This window comes from Enhydra lutris, unplaced genomic scaffold, assembly GCF_002288905.1.
Source record: "Enhydra lutris kenyoni isolate GAN:26980312 unplaced genomic scaffold, ASM228890v2 scaffoldscaffold66, whole genome shotgun sequence".
Lineage (NCBI taxonomy): Eukaryota > Metazoa > Chordata > Mammalia > Carnivora > Mustelidae > Enhydra > Enhydra lutris.
The window spans coordinates 3,890,263-3,915,664 of record NW_019154150.1 but is presented as its reverse complement, the minus strand read 5'-3'; the positions used below and the strand labels follow the sequence as shown (position 1 = coordinate 3,915,664).

The 25,402-nt window shown below is 48.4% G+C and overlaps 1 protein-coding gene across 1 annotated transcript in view; it reads right to left on the bottom strand.

The window, feature by feature from the left end:
- Positions 1-7,116: 7,116 nt before the first annotated feature.
- LOC111159051 (aldehyde dehydrogenase 1 family member L1) overlaps positions 7,117-25,402 on the bottom strand; it is a 116,423-nt gene continuing 98,137 nt past the window's right edge. Inside the window, exons 17-23 of the mRNA XM_022521430.1 lie at positions 21,096-21,189; positions 18,635-18,734; positions 17,239-17,337; positions 14,327-14,492; positions 10,431-10,536; positions 9,115-9,314; positions 7,117-7,341 (exon numbers count right to left, since the gene is read on the bottom strand). Coding sequence (XP_022377138.1) covers positions 7,286-7,341; positions 9,115-9,314; positions 10,431-10,536; positions 14,327-14,492; positions 17,239-17,337; positions 18,635-18,734; positions 21,096-21,189 — 821 coding nt within the window. The 3' untranslated portion in view covers positions 7,117-7,285. The remainder of the gene's footprint in view (positions 7,342-9,114; positions 9,315-10,430; positions 10,537-14,326; positions 14,493-17,238; positions 17,338-18,634; positions 18,735-21,095; positions 21,190-25,402) is intronic.

Here is a 25,402-nt window from a genome sequence, read left to right as displayed (position 1 = left end):
CCCATCTCCTCGGAGGCGGTTAATGTGTTTTCTGATCCCTTCCTTTGCTTCCTGGGGAAGGGGGTACTGCCGAACGTGAACAGCCGTAGCTGTCACCTTTAATTGTACCACCACTGGAGGTTGTTCCTTGGCCAAGCCAGGGGGCTTCCCTTCTGCCCAGACCTCGGGAAACTCGACCTGTAGGATTTGGAGAAGGCTTCCCCCCTTTGTCTCCTCTGGTTTTGAGACTGGTTCGTAAAGGAGGTATTCATCTACTGCTGCCATAAACACCTGTACAGTGGGTTGTCTCAAGGTTACAGTCCTGTCTCCTTCCGAGAATTGAATGCTAGCTTATAACTTGTGGAGGAGATATCTTCCCATCAAGTTATATGGGGCATTAGGGAGGACCAAACATCGATGTTTAACTACTCCCGAGGCCAAATTTAAAGTCCTTTCTGTTGTCCATTTATGTCTCTCTGTGCCATTTGCTCCTTGTACCCAAACTTCCTCTCCAGATAGTTTTCCCATAGGTTTAAGTAATGATGAAAATTGGGCTCCCGTGTCCACCAAAAAATCAACTGATTTCCCCTCCACTTCAATTTTTACCCGAGGTTCGGGGAGGGGCTCCAAACCATAGCCCCTTCAGTCTCTGGTGGCAAGCATTGCTGTCTTCCTTTTGGGGCACTCCCTGGCCCAATGTCCTTTTTCCTTACTGTAAGCGCACTGATCTGAATCTAAGTCTTCCTGCCTGCCTTCTCTGTGCTTAGGCTTTTCCTTCCATTTACTATCCCCTACCCATCTCCTCCCCGCCTCATGTAATGCCAAAACCTTAACCAGTTTTTTTGTCTGTTTTTCATCCTCTTGTGCATCCCTGTTGTTAAACACCTTTTCTGCTATTCCCACTAACTCAGTCAGATTCTTCCCTTCAAATCCTTTGATTTTCTGAAGTTTCCTCCTTATATCTGGGACTGACTGACTGACAAACGCAAGATTCATTGCCCTCTGATTTTCGGGTGCCTCAGGGTCGATCGGGCTATACATTTTATAGGCTTCAATTAGCCTTTCTAGGAATGCTCCTGAAGACTCATTCTTACCTTGAGTCACCGTACTAATTCTGGTTTAGTCCAAGAGCAACTTTTACTCCTGGAAATTCAGTTCCAGGATTTCAACATATCAAAGACCAGTATTTGTTCTGAAAGTCTCCCATATGAATTTCCTTTAAGGCGGAATTTATCTTACAAGACAATTAAAACAATTACAAATGACAAAAAACTCATAATATATATGGTTAAATGTCAAATGATGACCCTTATCAAAACATTAAAACTTTAGGAAATGTATAGAACCTCTGGAGTAGTTATAGCATTTACCCAAATGTAACTCAAGGTTTATCATTGATTTAGCAGTACTTTCTGAGTAACTTTGCATATCAGGGAAAAGCCTTATGAGTCAAAGAGATCTCATTTACAATTCTGGGTGGATAAAGAAAACCATTTACATTTTCTCAGAAACATCTCAATCTCTAGTGAAGACTAAATATTAACCAAATGTGAACTGTTGCAATAGCAGTTAAGCACAAAACATGTTTACCAACAAATGTCAAAAGCATAAACCTAGTTCCAGCAACCTGCGCCCTAGCACTTCATCCCATTTGTCATCCAAGCAAAACTTCAAAGCTTCAGGTTACCAAAGACTCAGAAAGCTACTTTAACAATTACCCATTAAAACCCTGAGACAGACAATCAACCATCAGTTCAATCAACTCTTTGCTAACAGACCTCACGTTCCACCTGGGCCCATTCCACTTCAGACACCATGCTTTCCCGCCAGCAAGGGGGAGGGGCTAGGCAGTCCACGTCGGGCCAGAGAAGGCAAGGAATTCCCCGACACAAAGGGAGTTTCAGCAGCTGCTTGGGAATATTCCTTAAAGTCTCTGTCCCGAGTTAGACTAACCCCAGTTGGCTTCAGTTATAGCCCTCAACACACGAAATGAGTGAGGGAGAAGCCCCACATCTATTATGAGGAACAGAGAGATGAAAGTCAGAGTCCCCTTACTCTCTGCTTGCCCCATTCCTTCAAGCACAACAAACAACACAACAGACAACAAAAAGACAACACAAAGACAACCGCAGACCCAGCGGTCCTTACCCAGAACCTGCTGCTGGTGGGGATTTTCTTGGTCCCCGGTGACCGCCTAGGGGGACTCGAACCTCCCATATAGGGGGACTCAAACCCCCCGACCGCCCAGGGGGACTCGAACCCCCCGACTGCCCAGGGGGACTCGAACCCCCCGACTGTCTAGGGGGACTTGAACCCCCTGACTGCCCAGGGGGACTCGAACGCCCTATCGATCTACCAGCAGAGGGATGGGGCATCCCCGCATCCACTCCAGCCCTGGGGAGCATGGCCGCATCAAGCTTCTCCCTGGTGGGCTATACCCTGGAGCTCCACAACCAGACAGACAGACAAGATCCCAATACCTCCAGAGGCTTTTCCCAGAAATTCTGATGCTGGCTCAGTTCTCATTGTTTGATCTCAGATGAGTCCCCAATGTTAGGGTCAGTGATCAAAGGAACGAGACTGATGCAAAGCGAAAGTCAAGCAAAGCTTTATTTCGCGCCAAGCATCAGAAACCAAACCGACTGGTAGGGGCTGTCTCTTACGAAGAGGCTGTTAGGGTCCGTGATCAAAGGAACGAGAGGTGACGATGATGTCCCCGACAAGGCTGCTTCCAATGAGGCCACTCTGGATGAGGCCGCTCCGGATGAGGCATTCCAGACAAGGCCGCTCCGGATGAGGCCACACGCCGACAAGACCGCTCCCAAGACGAGGCTGCTCCGGCCAAGGCCACTCGTCAACAAGGCCATTCACCAACAAGGCTGCACACCGACGAGGCCACTTCCTGGAATGACGCCGCTCAGGCGAGGCAGTTCCTGGCTCGGGGTGGCAGGCCGCTCGCAGCGGTACCCCGGCTCTGTTCCGGACAACTATCACTATGATGGCTATCCTAACGGCTCCCAACGACTATCACTCCAATGACTACCCTAACGGCTCCCAACAGCTACTCTGACAGCTATTCTAACAGCTATTCTAATGGCTATCTAACTCCTCCTACTACTCCCCCCACCCAGCCTCATAGACTAACCTTTATAGAGGTGGTTGAGCCCGGCCCACACACAGGTGGCCAATGGGATTTCAACTCACCACAGTAAATATATGCACGCCCCACTGATTGGATGTCTCCATCCAGCCTGGCCCGCCCCTATATTAGGGTTTTACAAGTAAGTTCCTCAGGCTAACCAGGCCCCTACAATGGACACAGACCATAAGTAAGAAATAAGCTCACTGAGTTGTTAAACTAGCCACTCCTGAATGATACAGAGGTAATTGTAAGAGTTGGCTCTTCCATAGTTTTCCAAAAGTAAACAAATCTGTCAGGTCTTTACTGCTTCTTAAAAGAATTGTAGAAAAAAAGAATTTTTCTAGAAGATAAATTCTAGAATTTAGAATGATGAGCATAGAGCTTTATTCATTTGGTCAATAACAACCTATTTCAATAAATACATGAAGCCTGTCCTAAGCACTGGGAGTCATGAAGTAAACAAGCTGTGCATTCTGTCCTCATTTTTTATAGTAGGCACTCAACATTTGTTCAATGAACAAATAACAACTTTAATATAAACTAGACCTTGAAACTTATCTAATCCACTCCATGAATCATATGAAATTTTATCTTAATATCATATATTTATATATCATAATATTTATCTTGTTCTCACTGAGTGTTAGACAATTTTCAAAACACTGTGACATTTTATGGATAAGGGAATTGAAGCACAAAGGAAGTTTAGTAACTCATCTAAGGACAGTATGAGAAAAATTATCAAGTCATTCATTCCTAGGTACTTATCAAATGCCTACTATGTACCAAGACTGTGTTTCTAAGTGAACTGATCTCATGCATGTAATCTGGGCATGACTGCTTACTCTATGGAAGGAAGGGTTTCAATTTGATGCTCTTTGTAGAGTAATGTGCATCCTCATGTCTTTATTGTTAAACTCCTTTACCCATTTGAAATGCAGTTTATAAGGGAACTTCACTTCTTGGCCCAGCTCAGAGGACCCAATGACATTGGGATTGTGGTTAGAGTGCCCTCCAGGGACTCACTGCCCAATATGCCTTACACATTCCCTTGGGAGAAGCAGTGCTTTTGAAGGATTACTGATGAATGTGCAACCCAACCATGTACCTAAGTTTGTACTTACATAACCGGTTGTTTTCTGGTACATTCTTTGCTCCTGTACTCTCCTCTGCCTATGTCTCCTTGGGTACACAAACCGTCTCTTCCTTGAGGTTTGCCCAAGAAGAGCAGTTCACAGGAAAACACAGGGAATAGTGAGGAATTGATGAGCTTGGAGGGAGAAGGGAAAGAAGTTTCCACCACACACTCCCACATATCCCCCAAAGACCATTTGCCTCAGCCACTGGGGGGTCACCCTTCCCACCTTCCCCCTGTAGCATTTACCAGGTCCACCTCCTCCCTACACATATTTCAAAGTCCTCTTCCCTGTATTACATAGAGCAAGCCTGTGGTCATCTTCTGATCCTGAATATCCCCACCAGCCCCTTTTTGCCTCATCAGAACATTTCTTCTGAAGAAATGCAAGGCTCTGTCTGAAATGGCTTCTGGTGAACTCTCTTTCCTCTGGCTCATTATGTTTAGATCAAGTCAGATCAACAGAGAGCATAACTGGGCTTTAGGGTCCGTCCTCCTCCCTACCACACCCCACTGTTGGAGGAATATATAGTGTTCCAACCATGCCACCATGTTGGTCGCTTGGGCTGCCAGTGGGTCAACATGTGCTCTGCCTACCTTGGGGAAAATCGTAAGATACAGAAGTCTGCAGTCCTACTATAAAATAGTATAAGGCAATGGTCATGATAAAAAGTTGTGTCTGTGTGTGTGTGTGTGTGTGTGTGCGCGCGTGTGTGTGTGTTTAGAACTCACAAGATGGGTTTCTTTCTGTACTCCAAAAAAACTAGCTGGTTTCTTCTCTCATATGGACACTGTGAGTTCCAGTTCTCTCACACTCTTGTTGGCTAGAAAGCTCTGAGCTAAATAGTGGTTCAACTTCAAAACGGCATAAAATTTCACAGCATGCAGTTTTGATACCAAGCGCATTCCTGATTTTATCCTTCTGCCACACTCCTCTTTGCCTGGTTTGCTCATGAAATTTTTGTTTTATTATATGTCTAAAATGCTTTTAACTCTTCAGTTAACATGGAAAAGATAAGTGCATTAAAAATCACAAGAAGAGGGGTGCCTGGGTGGCTCAGTGGGTTAATCCTCTGCCTTCGGCTTAGGTCATGATCTCAGGGTCCTGGGAACGAGCCCCGCATCAGGCTCTCTGTTCTGCAGGGAACCTGCTTCCTTCTCTCTACCTGCCGCTCTGCCTACTTGTGATCACTCTGTCAAATTTAAAAAAACTTAAAAAAATCACAAGACAAGTTTATTTCCCCCATGTACCAGTCACCTTGGTGGATATGCACCTCCAGGATGCTGGGGATTTAGGTGTCTGCCACTGTGTGCTGCTCACCCCTCCACAGGTGTTGCCGTATCTGCATGGTCGGAAAATGCCCACCACCCTGTCTCCTGGGTCTGCTTCCAGCCATCCCAAAGGGAGGAAAAAAGGGAGCTGGAGGGGCAGGTAATCACTTCCATTCACATTCTGTCTGCTAGGCTCAGTCCCATGACCATTACCTAGCTGCAAAGGAGGTTGGGAATTCTCTCTTTCTTCAGGTCAGTCATGTGCCCATGTAAAACTTGGGGTTCTAGAACTCAAGAAAGACGGGGATAAAGAAAATGGGTTAAAAAAAAAAAAGAAAATGGGTAAACTAATAGTGTCACTCTTATTACTATGAGACAATAGAAAATGCATTTCAGTCTCTGTCCTTGGTTCCTGGCACAGATCTCCTGAAATCCTTGTCATTTCCTAAGTGGTAAGAACACTAATATTTGTCTCTGACCCCATATTTGACAGAGGGCTTCCAGAACTTTTGTAAATTCCTAAACAAGAAGAGCACTAAGAGCATCTTTTATTCTATCGAGGTGATTGGTTGGGTTTCTACGTGGCAACTGGTCACCAGAAAGATGAAGCCATGATCAGAAGCTTGGCATTTTCAGCCCCCACCTTCAAACACTCTCCAGAGAGAAGAGAGGGGCTAGAAATGGGATTAATGATTGCTCATGAATATGTGAGGAATAGTCCATAAAAATCCCAGTAGTATTGGGTTTGGAGAGCTTCCAGGTTGGCAAAGACAACCACACCCACCCCGACTCCACAGGTACAGAGACTCCTGTGCTCAGGACCCTGCCAGACTTCACCCTATGCATGTCATCATCTGGCTGCTCATCTGTATCTTTTATCATATCCTTATTACACTGGGAAACATAAGGTTTCTCTGTGATCTGTGAGACCCTCTAGAAAATTAATGTGTGGAGTCCAAAGGGGCAGAGCCAGGTGGGCTGGGGTGTTGAAATGTCAAGCAGAGAGTGCCATTTGGGGTAAACTGAGGCAATAGCAGGTAAGTGGAGGTGTAATGTTTGGGACCTAGGGCATGGGGGTGAAGAAGGGGGGGCCCATAGTCCTTCAGGGTGAGAGGAAAAAGAGAGAGCAGGATGCTGGGGCCAAGGGGAAATCCACAGAGAGTCACAGAACACACAATAGAGGGAAAGATGGAACTTTCTCCCAGCTCTGAAAGGCCAGCCTGGGGCAGCACAGTGCCAGGAAGACAGAGCTGAATCACAGTGGGAGGCTTCTGCTGCCCTTCCTGCTTCCTCTGCTCTGCATTTCCCAGGAGTGACCCCACAGATGTCTCCCATGCCTAGCTTCCTCCTAGCTCATGCACACCCACGTTTCAATGGTACACCTCTCCCCAGGATACCTTCCTCCACAAGAGTGCCTGGACTGGCAGGGCCACTCAGGAGCACCCACAGATGGAATGAGAGACACAGGGTTGTCACTGGCCAGAACTTTTATTCACTCTGGGGCCACTTTCTCAACCAGTCAAAGGTCTCTGTGATCAGACAGGGGTGGGGATGTTCCAGTGAGGACAGGGGTACAGGCAGGAGGCTTCCACCAGCATTTCCTGTGGAAGTGCTACATGCTCAGGAGAGGTGAGAGGTCGGGAACTCCAGGGAAGCAGCCTTGGCTTCCCCCTGCGAAGGCAGGCCCGGTTCAGGCCAGGTTGTAGAGGGCAAGGACGCATCGTGGAGAGGGGGGCTTTCTTGCAGGAGACCTTTCTTCAGTACTCAAAAGTAACAGTCTTGACCCGCAGGTACTCATTCAAGGCCGCCTCTCCTGCAAGACAGCACATACTGTGGGGAAAGGTCATCCTCACAGCGGCCCCTAGGGCTGGCCTCACCTTGTGGTGAGCACTGCAGCCTTTTTATCTTACACATCCCTGCAGCAACCGTGTGGGGTCAGCCCCAGTTACAAAAGAGAAACCAAGGCGCTAGCAGGTCCGGCATCAGTTGTGGGGTGGGGAGTGGTAAGGATTCCACTGCAGGCATCGGAATACAGACTAACTGGGGGCAACTGTTCCAGAAACTTCCCTGCTCTAGCTTCTCTAGAGGAATGGCAGCCCGATCACCCTGAGGGCAGTCGAGGCTCTCTGGTGCGCATTGTCTGTCCCCACTGCTGCCCCCCACCTAATTCCAGGTCATGCTCCTACTGGGAAAGGGAGTCACAGGCACCCAGAATTTGGCTGTTCTGCAGCTGTTGGCTTTGGCCCCACAAACAAAATGTGGGGCCTGCAGTTGCCTGACATCTCCCCCACCTGCTAAGGTTGGCTCCAAGAGCCACGCTTCATCAGCCAGGACCTGCTGAGGTCTCTGGCCCAAACCCTGATGGGTTACTGGGGATGCCTGGTTTATGTGCACAGGACACAGGACGAGCTGGCAGCAGAGAGGATGAGCGGAAGCACCTCAGGGGCAGGGCCATAAGTGACAGAGATCAGATCCTGGGGACTTGACACCCCAGCCTCCTGAATAACAGTAGCCCTTGTAGATTCCCATGGAGGAACCAAGAAGCAGGGGTGGGAAGCGGTGGCAGACAGGGACAAAGGGAGCAGTACTGTCCAACATCATGTATGTGCATGTGTCTGAGTGTGAGTCCCACCTCTGTGTGCACAGTGTACAGTGTCAGACTTTGGGGGAGAGTGTTGCTGGGGCTGCTTTCACAAGCCTCCTTGGGGTTTTCTGCAGGGTGTAAAGGATGGTGTAAGGGTAGAAAACGAAATAGCAACCTCTCTATGGTCAAGCCTCTGCTCAAACCTCCCTGAGGATCCTGAGTTGGGTTCAGGGATGAAGGCTCTGAGAGACAGCTGCTCTCCCAGACCCTGCCCTCCCCTGCTCCCACCACCACTGCTGGGCATCAGAGCTGGGATCCCCAGCTGGAGTCAGTCCTCATTGCTGGATTCCATGGTGGCAGGATGGGGAGAGCAGCACTCATCCTAAATCACACCACAGCCTAGGGAAAGAGGAGTGCTAGACCAGACCTCCACCTCCCCTGGCAGGCCAGGTGGGGCTTGTGCTTGGCTACCTGGATGAGAGTGTCTCTGCACTGGGGACTCACACTGCCCCACTGGGCTCCACACTCAGCCTCCATGGTTTCTCCTCTTTCTGTGGATGAGGATCTGACTATGGCCCCCAGGGCCCTGCTCTCTGGCCCCCTGCCTGCCTCCCCCACCTCTTCCCCTCCAGACTTCCCCATCCCTGCACTCAGGCCCCTGTCTGCAGCTCCTAGACCACAAAGCTGGTTCTCTCAGGACCTGCTGTTCTCTCTGCCAGGAACACATACCCTCAGGTCTTCCTACTGCCTCCTCCAGCCAGTACCTCAGCATAGGCGCCACCTTCTTGGAGAGGCCCACCCTGGTCCCTACTAAAATTACCCTCCTGGTCTTCCTGCCAGATCATTCTGTCTCGTCCACTTCCTACACTCCTCACTTCCTAGCAGGATCTTGCTTACTGCCTTAATTATCCACTGTTCCCTCCCAGTTGTCAGCATGTAGCCTGGCCCCCAGGACAGGGCCTGGCACCAAGGAGCCTTAACAGACGTTCAGGATTAGGTTACCGAGGTCTTTGCCAAAGCCGGACTGCTTGAACCCTCCAAAGGGAGCGGCAACGTCAGTCTTGTTGTATGTGTTGACAAACACGGTGCCTGCCTCCAGCTTGTCACTGACATACAAGGCCTTGTTGATGTCCCTGGTGAAGATGCCAGAGGCCAGGCCAAACTCTGTGGCATTGGCCCGAGACAGCACAGTGTCCACGTCGCTGCAGGGAAAACCCACAAAGAACTCTGTGAGGAGGGTCATGGGGCCACAATGGGCATGGAACACAGAAAGACCTGTACTCCATACTCCTGGTTGGGGGGGGGCAGCCCACTCCAAGCTCCCCACCACATAGGACCGTCTAAGCAAACGCACTGGGCCTACAGAAAGTGTGGAGGAGACAGACCAGCCAAGCAAAGAGAAAAGAATGAGAGAGGAGGCAGAGCAGAGTCAGTCCCTTCTGGTTATCAAGGGGGATTCCCTCACTGTGTAGACAGGGGGATGGGAGCCCAGGGAGGGGGGCAGGCTGGGAACCCACCACACATTGAAAGGCCTTCCTTGGGCAGCTACGCTGGGGGCATCCACAGACATAGGCTTGAAGACTGGGCACAATGATTGGTAGATGGGAGAAAAGTATCTCATTCTAATACAATCAGCAAGTAAAGAAAACTTTTATAATTTTTTGACAGCTGGAAGGATAGTATATCGAGGAGGAGATGCCATTCTGCAATCTGCTGAAAGGTGCTGTTCTGAAAAATGATAGTCAGGAAAAGGGCCTGTGGTAGAACAATTATGGCCAGTCCAGTTCTTCTCCCTTTGGGCCAGATCTGGCCTCAGCTAGACCAACAGGACAGGTGGAAGTGAGGTTCAGGGCTTTTTGAGGCCAACTGATGGCTCTTGAGGAGGCTTGCATCTTCCACCTGGCCTCTCTGAGGGCCTCTCTGGCTGCCTTGACATGGCACAGAGCAGAGGTGGCCAGCCACATGGAACCCTGACCAAACTGAAGACTTGCAAGTGAATTAAGTAATTTGCTACCCTAAGCCACTGGGGCTTGGGGTGGTTTATTATGCAGCAGTGGATAAGAACAGAACCCAGCATGCTGTGTGAGGCATCAGAGAGACAAGGAAGACACTCTCAGTGGGACCCAGCCTGGCTGGTCCCCTGGGGCTCTCCTAACTTCAGCACTTGAGACAGACTCCACAGGAAGCTATGCTGCATCCACAGCCCCCACCCTATCTGCATTCCTTTTCTGCACTCCCCTCTACAAATCTCAAACAAAGACACCAGGAAGGCATGGGAGAGGATCAGGCTCTCAAGAGACATAAGCAGGACTCCCTACCCATCAGCAAATCGAGAGATGATCATAATGGGTCCAAAGGACTCCTCCTTGGCTATGAACATGTGGTCCTCCACGTCCGTGAAAATAGTCGGCTCGAAGAAGAAACCTAGGGGGAGACAGAAGTCCATGGTCTTGCAGGAGGGCAGACCTCTCCCCAGCCAGGCCTGGGCCCGAAAAGCCACCATGCACACATCTTGCAGGTTGTGACACCTGTGTGGTGGCTGCTACAGATGGTGGGTGGCTTTCCCGCCCCAGACTTATGAGTTCCCAGGATCCTCACAACCCTTTCAAGTAAATGCTGCTAAGGAAGATGGGCAGCTCAGTGTTGGTCTGAGAGAATGGCGATTCTTAACCTAGTGCCAATGGCTCTCCATCAGTCCCTATGGAGTAGATTGAGCTGGGCGGAGGGGGGAGCCTTGGACATGGGTTCTGATGGCCAGGACCCCCCAGTACTGTCTCCCTGCTTCCTGGACCCTCCGTGCAGGTGCTGATGCCCCAGGTGCAGGGGGTGAGTGCTCTCAGCCAGGAACACTCTCCTGCTCTCCTGTCAACATATGCCTTCCACCTCCTCCCATAAAGACTGCTGCTCCTACAGGCCCTGGTTGTCGATGGAACCAGTTCTGACAGCAGAAATGCTTCCTCTATTTTTAGTTTCCTAAGGAATCTCCATACTGTTTTCCAAAGTGGTTGCACCAACTTGCATTCCCGCCAACAGTGTAAGAGGGTTCCCCTTTCTCCACATCCTCTCCAGCACTTGTTGTTTACTGTCTTGTTAATTTTGGCCATTCTAACTGGCATAAGGTGGTATCTCAATGTGGTTTTGATTTGAATTTCCCTGATGGCTAATGATGATGAACATTTTTTCATGTGTCTGTTAGCCATTTGTATGTCTTCATTGGAGAAGTGTCTGTTCATATCTTCTGCCCATTTTTTGACGTGATTGTATTTTTTGGGTGTTGAGTTTGAGAAGTTCTTTATAGGTCTTGGATATCAGCCCTTTGTCTGTAGTGTCATTTGCAAATATCTTTTCCCATTCCGTGGGTTGCCTCTTTGTTTTGTTGACTATTTCCTTTGCTGTGCAGATGCTTTTTATCTTGATGAAGTACCAAAGGTTCCTTTTTGCTGTTGTCTCCTTTGCCTTTGGAGACATGTTCTATGACCCTGTAATTGCACTACTGGGTATTTACCCCAAAGATACAGATGTAGTGAAAAGAAGGGTCATATGTACTCCAGTGTTCATAGCAGCAATGGCCATAATCACCAAACTGTGGTAAGAGCCAAGATGCTCTTCAACAGACGAATGGATAAAGCAGATATGGCCCATATATACAATGGAATATTACGCCTAATCAGAAAGGATGTAACTTTTGTATCAACATGGATGAGACTGGAGATTATGCTGAGCAAAATAAGTCAAACAGAGAAAGTAAATTATCATATGGTTTCACTTGCTTGTAGAGCATAGAGAATAACATGGAGGACATTAGGAGAAGAAAAGGAAAAGTGAACTGGGGGAAATTGGAGGGGGCGATGAAGCATGAGAGAGTGTGGACTCTGAGAAACAAACTGAGGGTTTTGGAGGGGAGGGAGATGGGGGATAGGTGAGCCTGGTGGTGGGTATTAAGGAGGGCATGTATTGCATGGAGCACTGGATGTGGTGCATAAACAATGACTCTTGGAACAGTGAAAAAAAAAAAAAAAGAAAGAAAGAAATGCTTCCTCTATTTCTCTTCTAGACAGGGAGCCCCAGGACCCTGAGACTCGACTGGACTGAGATATAATTTAGCCTGAGTAAAGGAAAATTGAGAGACTTGAAATTTTCTCTTTCTAATTTCTAATCTAATTGATTAACTAGATTAACTAATCTAGTTAATCAATTAGATTAGATCTAGATTAGAATAACCTATTCTAATCAGATTAATCTGATCTAGATTAGATTAGATCTAGATCAGATTAATCTAATCTAATTTCTAATCTAATCTAACCTCTTTCTAATTTCTAAAAAATTAACCTTAAAAGCAACTTAATAAAATATTCCATACTTTTCATACATTAAAAAATTATGTTTTAATGTTAATTACAGTTTTTCAAAGCTACATTCGGTATGAACACCTATTGACTCATGTGGTATGGCCTATATGCTCTCAGAATGCAAACGAGGGCTGCCCACCAGGTGTGGGAGGCTCTGCATTGGCTGGGCTCTGTCCGTTTCCTGTTCTTTCTGTACTCTTCTCTGCCCTTCTGGACTCGGCCCACATAAGGCTCCCCTACCCTCTGACAACCAACTGAGTTTGTACCTCACAGCTCTGCCCCCCACCAGCTTCCAGGAATTCTATTTCCTCCTCTTGGCCCTCAGGCCAGGAGGTGGTGACAGTTGCTCCCCAGTGTCCTGGTTTCTGGGTGATGCACCGTCAGAACTGTTCTGCAAACATGCCTTCGTTTTACTCTCTCCCATCAGACCCCAAACTCTAGTGTACTGACAGCAGCGAAAGGGTGGCCATCAATGGCTATAAAACTGTCACTGCACGAGGTGCCAGGGAGCATCTGTGACACAGGAGTACCTATGGTCTGCGCCTGGATGTTATTTGAGCTGGTTGATGAATTCGCCAGCTGCTGAGGAAATGGGGAGAGGTTTGTTAATCAGAGGAGCAGCAGAAGCCCAAGGAGTGGGGAAACGTGAGATGTACTCAGAGAGAGTAAAATGTGGCTGGAGCAAGGGTCATGGGCAGGCCAGTTAGCAACAGACTATGGAAGACCCTGCACATGAAGTGAGGAGTTTGAGCTTGCTGCTGCAGGAGGATGGGTCACTGCAGAAGTTGCTTCAGCATGGGGCGAGACATAATCAGACTTTCGGCAGCTACCATGAGTAAAGGGTTAGCGCAGTACAAGAGGGTCCTCAGGAAGCAGGCATGATGCTGCAGGCAAAACGAGCTGCAGAGTCGGCAGTATGGCAGCAGGGATGCAGGGGAGGAAGAAAGATTTTTAATTTAAGAGAATGAAGCAAATAATTTAAAGTAGGAGTCAGAAAAATAGAGGAATCTAGAATTCATTGTTTCCTTCCCTCGTTCCCTCCATCAGATTAATTCAGATTTGGTGTGAGTCTCAGTGCTGGCATGAAGGACCTAATGGTGTAGAAGCCAGACATTGGGCCTGTACCCATGTGGTGGGCAGTCTGACAAGGAAGCAGCTCGAACAGTCCATGCCACAGCCCCTGCTCCTCTGGCTCCTGTGACTTGACAAGATGGAAGATTCTAGAGAGGCAAGTGTATATCTGGGTCAGGACACTCAGATAACGTGATGAATTTGGTACCTGTTCAGTCTCAAGGGCCTGCGGACATGCCGGTGGAGGTGTCTAGGTGGTCAGGAATTCTGGATGGAGGAGCCTGGAGGCAGGTACTTGGGAGGGTGTGAGCCACTGCAGGGAGTGAGACCCTCCAGGGAAAGGGTCTGCCATGAGAAGTGCTCCAAGTTCAGGATATACCTGGGGCTATACCCCCATTCAAGGCACAGGTGAAAATGGAGGTTCAGCGAAAAGTGACCACTAAGAAGTAACAGCAAAGACAGAAAACTATGGAAGCCAGTGCCACAGAATCCACAGGAGGAAAGAATTTCAAGGATGCAGAGATATTTAAGGCAAATCAAAGTCCCCTACTAAACCAGCACTGACTAGATTTTAGAACTGGTGTCTTCACCTTGCCAGTATAACACCTGGTCTGGCTGGGGTCCAAATAGCCAAGGACACCACAGCCAACGTCCCAAATAAGCCCTGAGGTCTGGGAGCCTAACCATAGAGTTTGTGGAGTTCAGACACCTGCCGTTAGAGTGGGGCAGGAGACCAGAGGCCATGCTACCTGCCCTCCAGTTCACCCCAGTAAGCCAGAAGTGCTCTGACTGACCTGGCCGAGAAACTTGTCTCCCACCACAGACCAGCGTGGCCCCTTCCTCCACACCATGCTGGCAGTACTCTACCAGCTTCTGCAGGTGGGCTTGGTGGTTCTGCGGCCCATGGTTGGTGTCCCGGTCTAGAGGGTTGCCAATCTTCATCTTCCTTACCTCTTCTACCTGTGGAGAGTCCTCCCAGTCAGGTCCTGGTCAGGTACCATGGTTTCTGTTGATATTCCCAACCTGACCCGCCTACCAGGTTTGCATGTTTGGTGACCAGCCACTGGGCCCTGAAGAAAGTCTACACACCCTCAGGACAGTCTCAATTCTGGTTCCAGATCTGCCTTCAAGGCTGAAACCCCAAATGCCTCTAATGTACAAGGAGACCCAAGCCTAGCATCGGACAGGCTGAGAAAAGAGAGGTGTCCAGGGATAGGGTGAGGCCCAGACATGGGTCAGCAAAGAGTGTGTCCCTATAGTGGTACTGCACTCAGCTTCATAGGCTGAGAAGCTGAGAGATCACTTGTCTGGGCCCTCCAGAATATGGAGTGGGGGTGGGGCAGGGAGATACATGTCCTGCCACAGTGCAGAGGAAGAGACTAAGTGGAAAGATCTGGGCCTTGAGTCCATCCACTCCTGCTCCCACAACTTCCTGCTTCAAAGCCCAGCTTCAAGGTCCCCTCCTCTGGAAAGGCTTCCCTGTTGCCTCAGCCAGCCTAAATGTAGGTCTAGGCTTTGCCCCTTGGAGACATGGGTTTTGGACTCCATAAAAGATGTGCTACATGGTATCTGATGGATTCTGGGGCTGGATGCAGAGAGTCAGAAAAGCCCCTGAGTACGGGATGCTGTGCTATGGAAAAGAACTTAGATGGCCCTACCAGTGGGAGGTAGACATCAGACCTTCTGGACCCCTGGCTGGGGTTCACCCCTCCTGTTTTTGCCACCTCTCTCCAGGCTTCTTCCTCAGTTTCTTAAGATCAACAAGGTCATCTCCACCCTCACTGTAGGTGCCTCACGGTCAGGCTTGACTGGCTGCCTCCTCCTCTGAGGCCAGGGCTACTTCACCCCTCCATTCAGGCTCTATATCCCCCAGCCAGGCCTAATCAGAAGACACTCAAGCCCCCAAGGACCAGCCCCTACCCTCTCACCAAGGACCCCTTAGCTCTTCTGTGCTTAAGAGAGTCCCTATCCCTGCTGTGCTCCCCTTCCCTGTTCCCACCTGGCCACCAACTCTCCCCTACCCCCAACTCCATCCCTAGGATGCCAAGAGTAATAATGCTTAGTGTCCTGGATGTGCCTCTCACTTCCCATATTTGGGAACTGAAACTCCCCTGACAGTTCTCCTGGGATTCTGACCCCTATCCTCACCCTGTGGGGGTTTCATGACTCCTTTGCAGACCTGGAGGGGGCCGGGGCTTGCCCAGCTATGTTCTCCACAACTATATCCATTCAGTGAGCTGCCCCCTCATAGGCCCTCCATCATGACTCCCCACCCGTGCCCCAGATTCAGCTAGTCCTATACTGGGCCTGTCGCAGCAAAGGACTCGCTCAGCCAGGCTGCCCGGCTCCCAAACTACAGTGGGTTATGCATTGTATTCACTTCTCATGGAGATAGGTTTGAATCTGAGCTAACTTGTGACTTGTTTGGGCAGGCAGAATGTGGCAGAAGCAACCTTGAGAGGTCCCAAGAAATCTTTACACTCCTGTTCTCACTCCTAGGAGTCCTACCATTGTCCCTGCATGTGTCTGAGCACACACTACAGGATGAAGGACTGCAGGGACAAAGATGAGCCATCCCAATGCAGCCACCAAGCGCCCCCGCCGACAGCAGATGCATGAGCAAGCTCAGGCGAACCTAGGCTGGTGCCCACAGTGCCCACCCACAAGACCATGACTGCATGAATGGCTGTTAGCCCAAGCCACCAAGTGGCAAAAGCTATTACACTCCCTTCTAGAAACCCTGTTTCTTTCCTCACTGCCTTTCATATTTTTATTCGTTATCCAAGACCCTCCCCAGAACTCCTTCCTCACAGCTGCCTCGCCTTGTCCCAGTCCTGCTCTGTTTTTTTCCCTGGCTTCCTAAATACAGTTTTTTACACCAGCACGTAGGGGCTGTGTTCCAACATCTTCTCTCACATCCGCTGGGATCAGACACTGCTTGCCAGGATGTGGGGAAGGATTCTTGGCTGAAGCTTAGCCAACCGGAGCTCTGTAGGCCCTACAATCACTGAATGAACCAGGGATGGACCTGGGACCCAGTGACACCAATCAGCATCCTCCCCCACAGCTTTTTCCAACAGAGTCAGTGGGGCAGAGTAATCTCCCCTTTGTTCCTGTCCTGTAAGAATGTAAGAGAGGCTGTGAGTGCCACACCCCACCCTCTTTGGTACCCACCCACCTCTCACAGCTGCTGGTCCCAGGTCCCAGCCCATGAACATGTGAGTGAGCCCATGAACACTCACAGCCAGCAACTGTTGACAGGGGACAAATGTCTGGCCCCTTGACCCCAGGGGTACACCTAAGAGGTATCATTTGTGCTCCAGAGCTTCTATCTGTGGGCCAGGCTAGGGCTAGATGTCACTTTGAGACCAGACCTGTCTCTGTCCTCTCCTGGTCCCTCCCACCTCCCAGGCTTCCCCTGACAGCTCACCCACAGTGAGCCACATGCACCTCAATCCCTGGCTTAGGGTTCACTGTTCGGGAACTGACATAGGACAGGCCCTTTTTGGTTATGTCAGTGTGAGCTGCAGAGTTACCATTTCTTGCTGAAATAATAAAAACATGTGAAAAAGGATACAGTTTTGCCTGAGGGTTTCCTGATTCAGAAGGACAGTGCCCAACTCCACCTGGTCCAGCCCCGCCTCCCCGCCCCCTACCCCTGAAGCACAGGTGGCCGTCCCAGTGAAGACTCTGCAGCAGAACTTACCACCTTCTGTACAAACTGGTCATGGATCGAGTCCTCTACAAAAAGCCGTCCTGCTGCAATGCAGTTTTCCCCCTTGTTGAAGAAGACGGAGCTCATCCCCTTTGGAGAATGGATAAGGATGCTGGCTCACAACTGCTCCTGGGGTGCCAGCCCCCCACATCCCACCTATCCACGCCCAGTTACCACCACCTTATGGGGAAGGGTAGGAATGTGTGTCTCCAGTCTCCAATGGGATGGCAGCCCAGGCCCAGCCAGCAATGGACATACAGGCTCTACTCATTCTTTAGTCACCTCAAGAGAAGAAATGAGTCCCATCCCCTGGGGGGACACCTGTGTTCACATTACAAAGAGTGGAGGACAAGAGGGAGTGGAGAGGAGACCCTGTATGCAGGCGTACTCCCTGGGGTGATACAGGAGGAGTCAGAGTCCACACTCTTGGGGCTGAGCCTGGAGAGTCTGTTAGCTTGGAGCAGGCAGCAGACACAGGCAAAGGCAGGCAGACAGCCCCCCGTCTTGGGAGGGACTGGGTGCCAGCCTAGGCTTGAGAGAACTCCTGGCAGCCGTCCAGAATAAGTGTCCTCAGAGGCTCAAGGGAGCCTGCATTTTGGACCTGGAAGCCCTGTTTGGTGGGCGGGGGGCTGTGGGGACAAGGGAGGAGCGAGAGCTTGGCTCTCCTGGCAGCTGGGATTGCACTGCCCAATAACATGGCCTGGGCCTTTGGCCCTGAAGTAATGGCCTTGGCACTGGTGCCAAGACCCTTTGGAAATGGACTTGCCTCTCTCAGTTTCCCTATCTGAAGCTGCACTCCCTTTTATGTCTATGCTGGGCATCACATTGTCCTCTAAGGCACAGCGAGACTTAGAGGGAATGAGGCATATTTGGACACCTGGTTGAACTGACTTGTTCCCACAGGTGTGGAAAGGGGGACCAAGGCATAACAATGACAATGACAACATGAACAAAAGAACAACTGACACACAGCACCTGCCACATCTTCTTAGCCCTTCAGACTTCATAGCTTGTTGAATCCCTGTAATAACCATAGGCGTATTCTCCCTATGATACAGGTGAGAACACGAAGCCCAGAAACATTGAGTAACTTGCCTGAGGCTGCCCAGTGAGTCAGTGGAGGAGCTGGGCAAGTGGACACGGGAAAAACGAAAAGTTGTCATGCTGATTTCAGAACAGATGGAACTGTGGCTTACATTTATCATTCTGTGAAGCTGATCTCAGTAATTCTGATAGTTATGAAACTTCTTGAGAAATTTGTTTCCTGGAAGGCATATGTCATTCCTTGTCCCCTAGGTCCCTTCCTGCCAGTCTAGGCCAAATGTGTGAGTTTGACTGTAGAATCAGAGATGGGTGCCCCACCTCCACCCCTCAGGCAGGCCCTCACCATCTGCACAGCCTTGCTGAGGTCACAGTCAGCAAAGATGATGAGGGGCGACTTCCCTCCCAGCTCCAGGGACACCTTCTTCACGTTACTCAGAGCGCAGCTGAAAGGGACAGAGATTGGTAGGGTAGGGCTGGGTCCTTGGGAGACTGAGACATGGGGGGTCCAGGTGGAGGGGCCAAGGGAAGCTGCAAAACATGCTTTGCTCAAAAAACAAGCAGGGGGTCAGAAGGAGTTTCTCCCCACTCCCATGCTCATCAGCTCTCCCTAACTCCCTCCCCTTGCCACAGTGCTGCCTTCCTCCTCTTCCACACCCAGGCCCATACCCACCACAGGGCCTTTGCTCACACAGCCCTCTCTGGATCACTCCTCCTTCAGGTATCCTCAAAGCTCATTCTTCACTTCCTTCTGGGCTCTGCTCCGTCCCTTGCTGGGGTACCTGCCCGACTGCCCCCTATAAATGGCATGCCCCTGTGCTCTGTGCCTGCTGTGCTATGCTGCATGTTTTATTTGTGTCCAACCCTACCCATCAAAGCTTAAGTCCCACCAGGGCAGGCAGGCATTTGTCTGGTCAAGCAGCGGTGTTTGGTAAACATCCAATGAATAAACCAAACACAGAACCCTTCCCCAATTGGGGCAGCTGCCGTGCCGCAGGGACTCCAGCACCTCAGATTTTCAGTGACAGGTGCAAACAGAGAGAAGCCGGGAATCCTGTGCATGCTACATGGTGGGCACAAAGTGGACTCACTGATACTGTCCTCTCGAGGGACACCCAAAGGACTGGGCCAGGGAAAAACAGGCATGGCACAGGGTCGGGGGGTGGGCATGCTCCTCACTCAGGACTGACCCAGGAAGAGGGCTTCCATCTCAGGCACCAGCCACAGCAGGCTTGAAAAGTCCCCAGAAGATGGCAGTCTCACAATGACAGGATGTTCCAAGCCCTCCTGCCCTGCAGTCCTCAGACCTGACATTTGCTGAGCCCTCTCTGGCCTTAGCACACATGCCTATACAGCACTGGGGAGACCAGCTAGCTTTTGAATACTGACAGGTAAATAAGCCACTATGGCTGCTTGCAGCTACCCTCCCACTGTGTCCAACAGTCCTGCACCACAGCCAGCCTCCCTCTCTTCAATGTTGAGGTTTGCTCTCCTGCACTCAAAATGAAGCAGTGCAGCTCCATCTGGCCTCCTCACAGGCTGTAACATCAGCCTCTACTGACCCTAAAGACACTCTACCAGCCACACTGGCCATGGGTCCTGACCCAGAAGAGGATCTCATCATGTAAAGCTGTTGTGATCAAGCATGGCGCCACTCAGGGTCCAGGATGCACCCTGGCTCACAGAGCGGGTGTGGGCCCAAGAAGTGAGAATCCCATCTTGTGGTGCACAGACGGGCTCATAGAGAGCAGGGTCAGAGGCTGCAGAAGAGTCCAGGGAGAAGGAACACTGCTCTGCACTGGGGGCTACAAGGAGATGTTGTTTTAACACGAGAGAAGCCTTTCTCCTCATGGAATTTTCATGTCATAGCTGGACTGCCCCGGGAGATCTCAAGCATGAGTCTTGCAACAGAGACAGATGAGGGTGGTCACATGAGCTCAGAGAAAAGCGGCAATATGCCCAACAAAAGCCCCAGCTCCTCTCTATTTGTACTTTTCACTCAAGTACAGATGCCTGAAATCCACCCCCTAGAATTCAGCTTCAGTGGGGTGGGGCTCAGGCATCCCGTGGTTGTCTTGAGGATGCCAGGGTTACAAGGTACTATGTGGTGGTCCAGCCCTCTCCAAGCTCATCAGCTACACAGACCAGTACCACGGAGCATGAAAACTACTTTTGCTGAAGTGATGGGGAAACTGAGGCCTGGAAGGGTCAGGGCTAGGCCCTAGTCATTATCATGAATTAGTGACAGAGCCAGGAACACAACCCCAGCTGCCTGAGGCAAGTCCAAGGAGTAAGAGATGAGAGGATGTTCTAGAACAGAGCTGTCCTATAGAGTACAGCAAACACCTCAAATACCAGCCACATATGTAATGACAATTCTTTTGTAGCCACTAAAAAACCAAATTAAATTTCTTTTAGTTTTAAAAGAAAACTAAAAAGAAACCAATGAAATTAATTCTAACATATTTTATTTAACCCAATTAATAAAAAATATCGTTTCAACTTGCAATCAATATAAGAAGTTATTAACAAGGCACTTTGTATACTAAGTTTTCAAAATCCGGTGGACCTTTTACACTTGAAGCACATCTCAGTACAGAGCAGCTCTGTCACACTTGTGCTGGTGGCCCCAAATTTCACTGAGTCTTCAGCAGTCCCCTGGTCTGAGTGTGCTCCACTGAGCAGCTGCACCAGCCTCACCAAGAGCTGGTCAGAAACCCAGACACAGAGTCACAACCTGCGTGAAGCTCACACACAGCACTGTCCACATCCCAACACTGTGATCAGAGGTACCTTCAACCACCTACCTCTTCATGATGTGTTTTCCCACCTCTGTGGAACCTGTGAACCCAATTTTCCGCACATCAGGATGGTCTGAGAGTCTCTGGCCAATCAGCGAGCCTGTAGAGAAGAGTGGACAAGGGGTCAGGGGGCTGCCAGGTGCTGAGGGGGAGGTACAAGCTCCACCACCCTCCACATGTCCATCTTGAGGCCAGAATTCTGGGCACTTGCACCCCAAGTGCTTAGTGCCCTCAGTCCCAGGGCTCACTGTGCCGCATTGCCTGCCATGGGCAGAATTGTGTCCCCTCAAAATTCATTATGTTGAAGTCGTAACCCCCAGTACCTCAGATCTGACTGTATTTGGAGACAGGGTCTTTAAAGAGGTGATTAAGTTAAATGAGGCCATCTTCTCTTTTCTTCAACACACACTATCTCCTCAGCTGATCTCACCCTGGCCCACCTCTTCAAATGCCATCTCCAGAAACATCATCCTCTAAATGTGTCTGGGATCTGGATCCATTTGTGATTCCTCTGACTGTTCAGCATCCTTACTTGGATATCTAACAGCCTCTCAAATACAACATATTCAAAACCAAACTAAATCTTTCCCCAGATGTGCTCCTCCTCCAGGTTCTCCATTTCAGTAAACAACCTCTCCTTGAAACCATTTTTTGAAGCCAAGAATCTGGGAGTCAGTCCTGACAGTTCCCTCCCCACCTTGTCAACTGCCCAGTCCTGGGCTTCTCCACCCACCCAGTCCCTCCGTTTCCATTGCTCCCTTGCCTCCAAGCTCATAAAACTGCATGTGCCCAGGTGAACCTGTGAAGATTTTGGTTTAGTAGGTTTGGAGTGGGATACTTGCATCCTCCCTATATAGTTAAAGTTCTATATATCATTAAAGCTCCAAATATAGTGAAAGCTCTATAAGTGATTTTTTTGAAGATTTGCTTATTCATTTTAGAGAAAGAGGAAGCACAAATGTGGGAAGGGGCAGAGGGAGAGAATCTTCAAGCAGACTCCCCACTGAGTGCAGAGTCCAACACAGGGCTCCATCCCACAACATATGAGATCATGACCTGAGCTAAAACCAAGAGTCAGATACTTAACCGACTGAGCCACCCAGACGCCACAGGTCTCTAAGTGATCATGATACTAATTCCATTCCACCATTCTTGTTAAAAAGAAAATAACTGCTTGGGAGATAAATATTTGCAAAAGATGTATCTGATAAAGGACTGTTATCCAAAATACACAAAGAGCTCAACAATAAGAAAATAAACAACCCAATTAAAAAATGGGCCAAATATCTGTACACACACCTCATCAAAGAAGATAAACAGATGGCAAATGAGATATGTAAAGATGCTCAAATATATTATTAGAGATTGCAAATTAAAACAACACAACACACTTATTAAAATGGCCAAAATCCAAAAAGCTGACAACACCAAATGCTGGAGAGGATATGGAGCAAAAGGAATTCCCAATAATCGTTGATGAGAATGCAAAATGGCACAACTGCTTTGGAAGACAGTTTGGCCATTTCTTATAAAAGTAAACATAACCTTACCATAAGATCCATCCATCACACCCCTTGGTACTTACCAAGTGAGTTGAAAACGTGTCTACATAAAACACTGCACACAGATGTTATGAGCAGCTTTATTCATAGCTGCCAAAAACATGGAACCAACTGATATGTCCTTCAGTAGGTGAACAGATAAATCACCTGTGGTACATCCAGACAATGGAATATTATTATTCAGATTAAAAAGAAATGAGCTATCAAGCCATGAAAAGATATGGAAGAAACTTAAATGCATATTACTAAGTGCAAGAAGCCAACCTGTAAAGACTATATACCATATGACCCCAACTATATGACATTCTGGAAAAAGAAAAACTGTGGAGATAGTTAAAGATTGGTGGCTTCCAAGGACTGGGGGGAGGGAGAGATGAGTAGACGGAACACAGGGAAGTTCTAGGGCGGTGACACGATCCTGTATACCACAATGGTAGAGGCATGTCACTATATATTTGTCATGAATGTACAACACCAAGAGTGAATCCTAATGAAAACTGTGGACTTTGAGTGATAATGACATGTCAGTGTAAGTTTGTCAATTGTTACAAACCCACCGTTCTGGCATAGGATGTTGAGAGTGAGGGAGGCTGTGTACGTAGGGGTGTGGGGTATAAGGAAACTCTCTACACTTTCAACTCAATATTTCTGTGAGCCTTAAACTGCTCTGAAAAATAATGTTTTTACTATTACTACTACTAATAACTACTACTAACAACTACTACTAACAACAACCTATAACAACTGTTATAGGTTATCAGAGAAATATTTATGACAAGGTATCATGTATCAGATTACAAAGAAATTCCCCATTTTAAAGATTTTGTTTTGAAGTAATCTCTACACCCAATGTGGAGCTAAAACTCACAGTCCTGAGATCAAGAGCTGCATGCTCCACTGACTGACAGGGCCCGGTGCCACAGAAAACTTCCATTTCAGAAAGCATCGTGTACAACTACTATGGGTTAGGTTGTGTCTTACCCCATTCCTATGTTGATATCCTAACCCCTAGGCCCCCATAATGTGGCTTTATTTGCTCTCTCGTTAGTGGTACTTTGTTATAGCAGCACTTATTCTCTAATCATGACCTAATAAAACTAGAATAAGAAGAGAATTTTAGAAAAAATAAACTTGGAAATTCCTTTAGTCTTCTTTCTTACTGGATCAGAGAAGATAACAGAACTACAGTTGCATGTTGCTTTGGAATAACAAAAATAGAGGAGGCAAGATGGTGGAGTATGGGACCCCATTTCAACTGGTCCCCTGAATTTAGCTGGATATCTACCAAACTATTCTGAACACCCATGAAATCAGTCTGAGGTGTAAGAATTTTTATTTGGATCTTTACAAGCAGATAAGCACTGTTTTTTGCAAGGTAGGAAGTGCAGAGTCACAAATCTGTAGGGAGGGATCAGAAGATAAACAGAAGGGGGAGGGAGGCACCATAAGCTGGTGCATGGTAAGTGATATAACACCAGAGCACAAAATCAGAACCTTTAGAAATCTGCTCTAAGGAGTGACATCCCTCTTGGAAAGGAGATCTGGAAAGGAACAGGCAGAATTCTAGGAGAGCATTGTGGTCTCGGGACAGAAGCCTCAGAGCCAAAGGGGCTTCCTGAACTGGCAACGAGCAGTGGAGCCAGGAAGCAGCTTATGGTCAGTGAGTCCAGGAATGGTTTCTCAGCTCAGATCACCACAAACTGCAAGCCAGCCTGGTTGAGAACTACTCTTCTCTTGAGCACCCTGAAAAAAATCAGGAGCCTGGGCCCACAACCAGGCAAAAACTCACAGAGCTGTAGAGGCTGGGAAAGGGTTTTAGAGCAGTGCTCACACATGATCCAGGGGCTGTGGGTGAGAGGGTGAGCCCGCAGTTGCTCACGGTTTTAGAAGCACAAAGGTCAGCGCCAGGCCTGGGTCCCTGGGACAACCTCTGAGTCACTGGAGGGGAGGCTGTGGTTTTCAATGGCGCATACAGAAAAGGAGACTGTTTGCCTTGGAGGGTTTATTAAAGAGTGCAGACTGTGAATTTTCTGTACCAGGCCAGAAGTTTGGGTGTGGTCATTTTTGCTCTACCCCTCAGGAGAAGCACAAAAACTGCCACAGAACGAAAGCAGAGGAAGACTAGTTTCCACTGAGCCCATTCCCTGACAGGGCGCAGGGTAACTCCACCCACACAGGGTTGCCTGAGAAACATCACGCCATACTCCTTCCCCAGAACAGGCTGGAAGAACAAGAGGACAACAACCTTACAGACCCCATAAGACTGTAAAATCCCAACAACAGGGGAAAATAGTATGGTGAGCTCCAGGTGTTGCCTCACAGCTTGTTTATTTTTCAGATTTAATTCTCTTTTTCTTTGTTTTCTTTCTCTTATGCTTTTCCTCTGTTTTATTCTTTTTACCTTTTTCTTGTTTCAGTTAGATGTTTATTATATCACCTTATAATTCATAGTAGCTTTTTAACTTGTATTTTTTCACACCTGTATGTTTTTATAGGCATATGTTCTTTTGTAGTCCTTTCTTTACTATTCAATTTTAGATATATATGTAATATATATACATAAAATTACAAGGAGATATATATATATATATATATATATATATATACACACACACACATATATGTATATATATATAAAATTACTCTTATATACATATCTAAAAGTTTTATTTTCATATATGAGATATATATATACATATACTTTTACTTTCATATATATGTATACATATATATGTATATAAAAGTTTTACT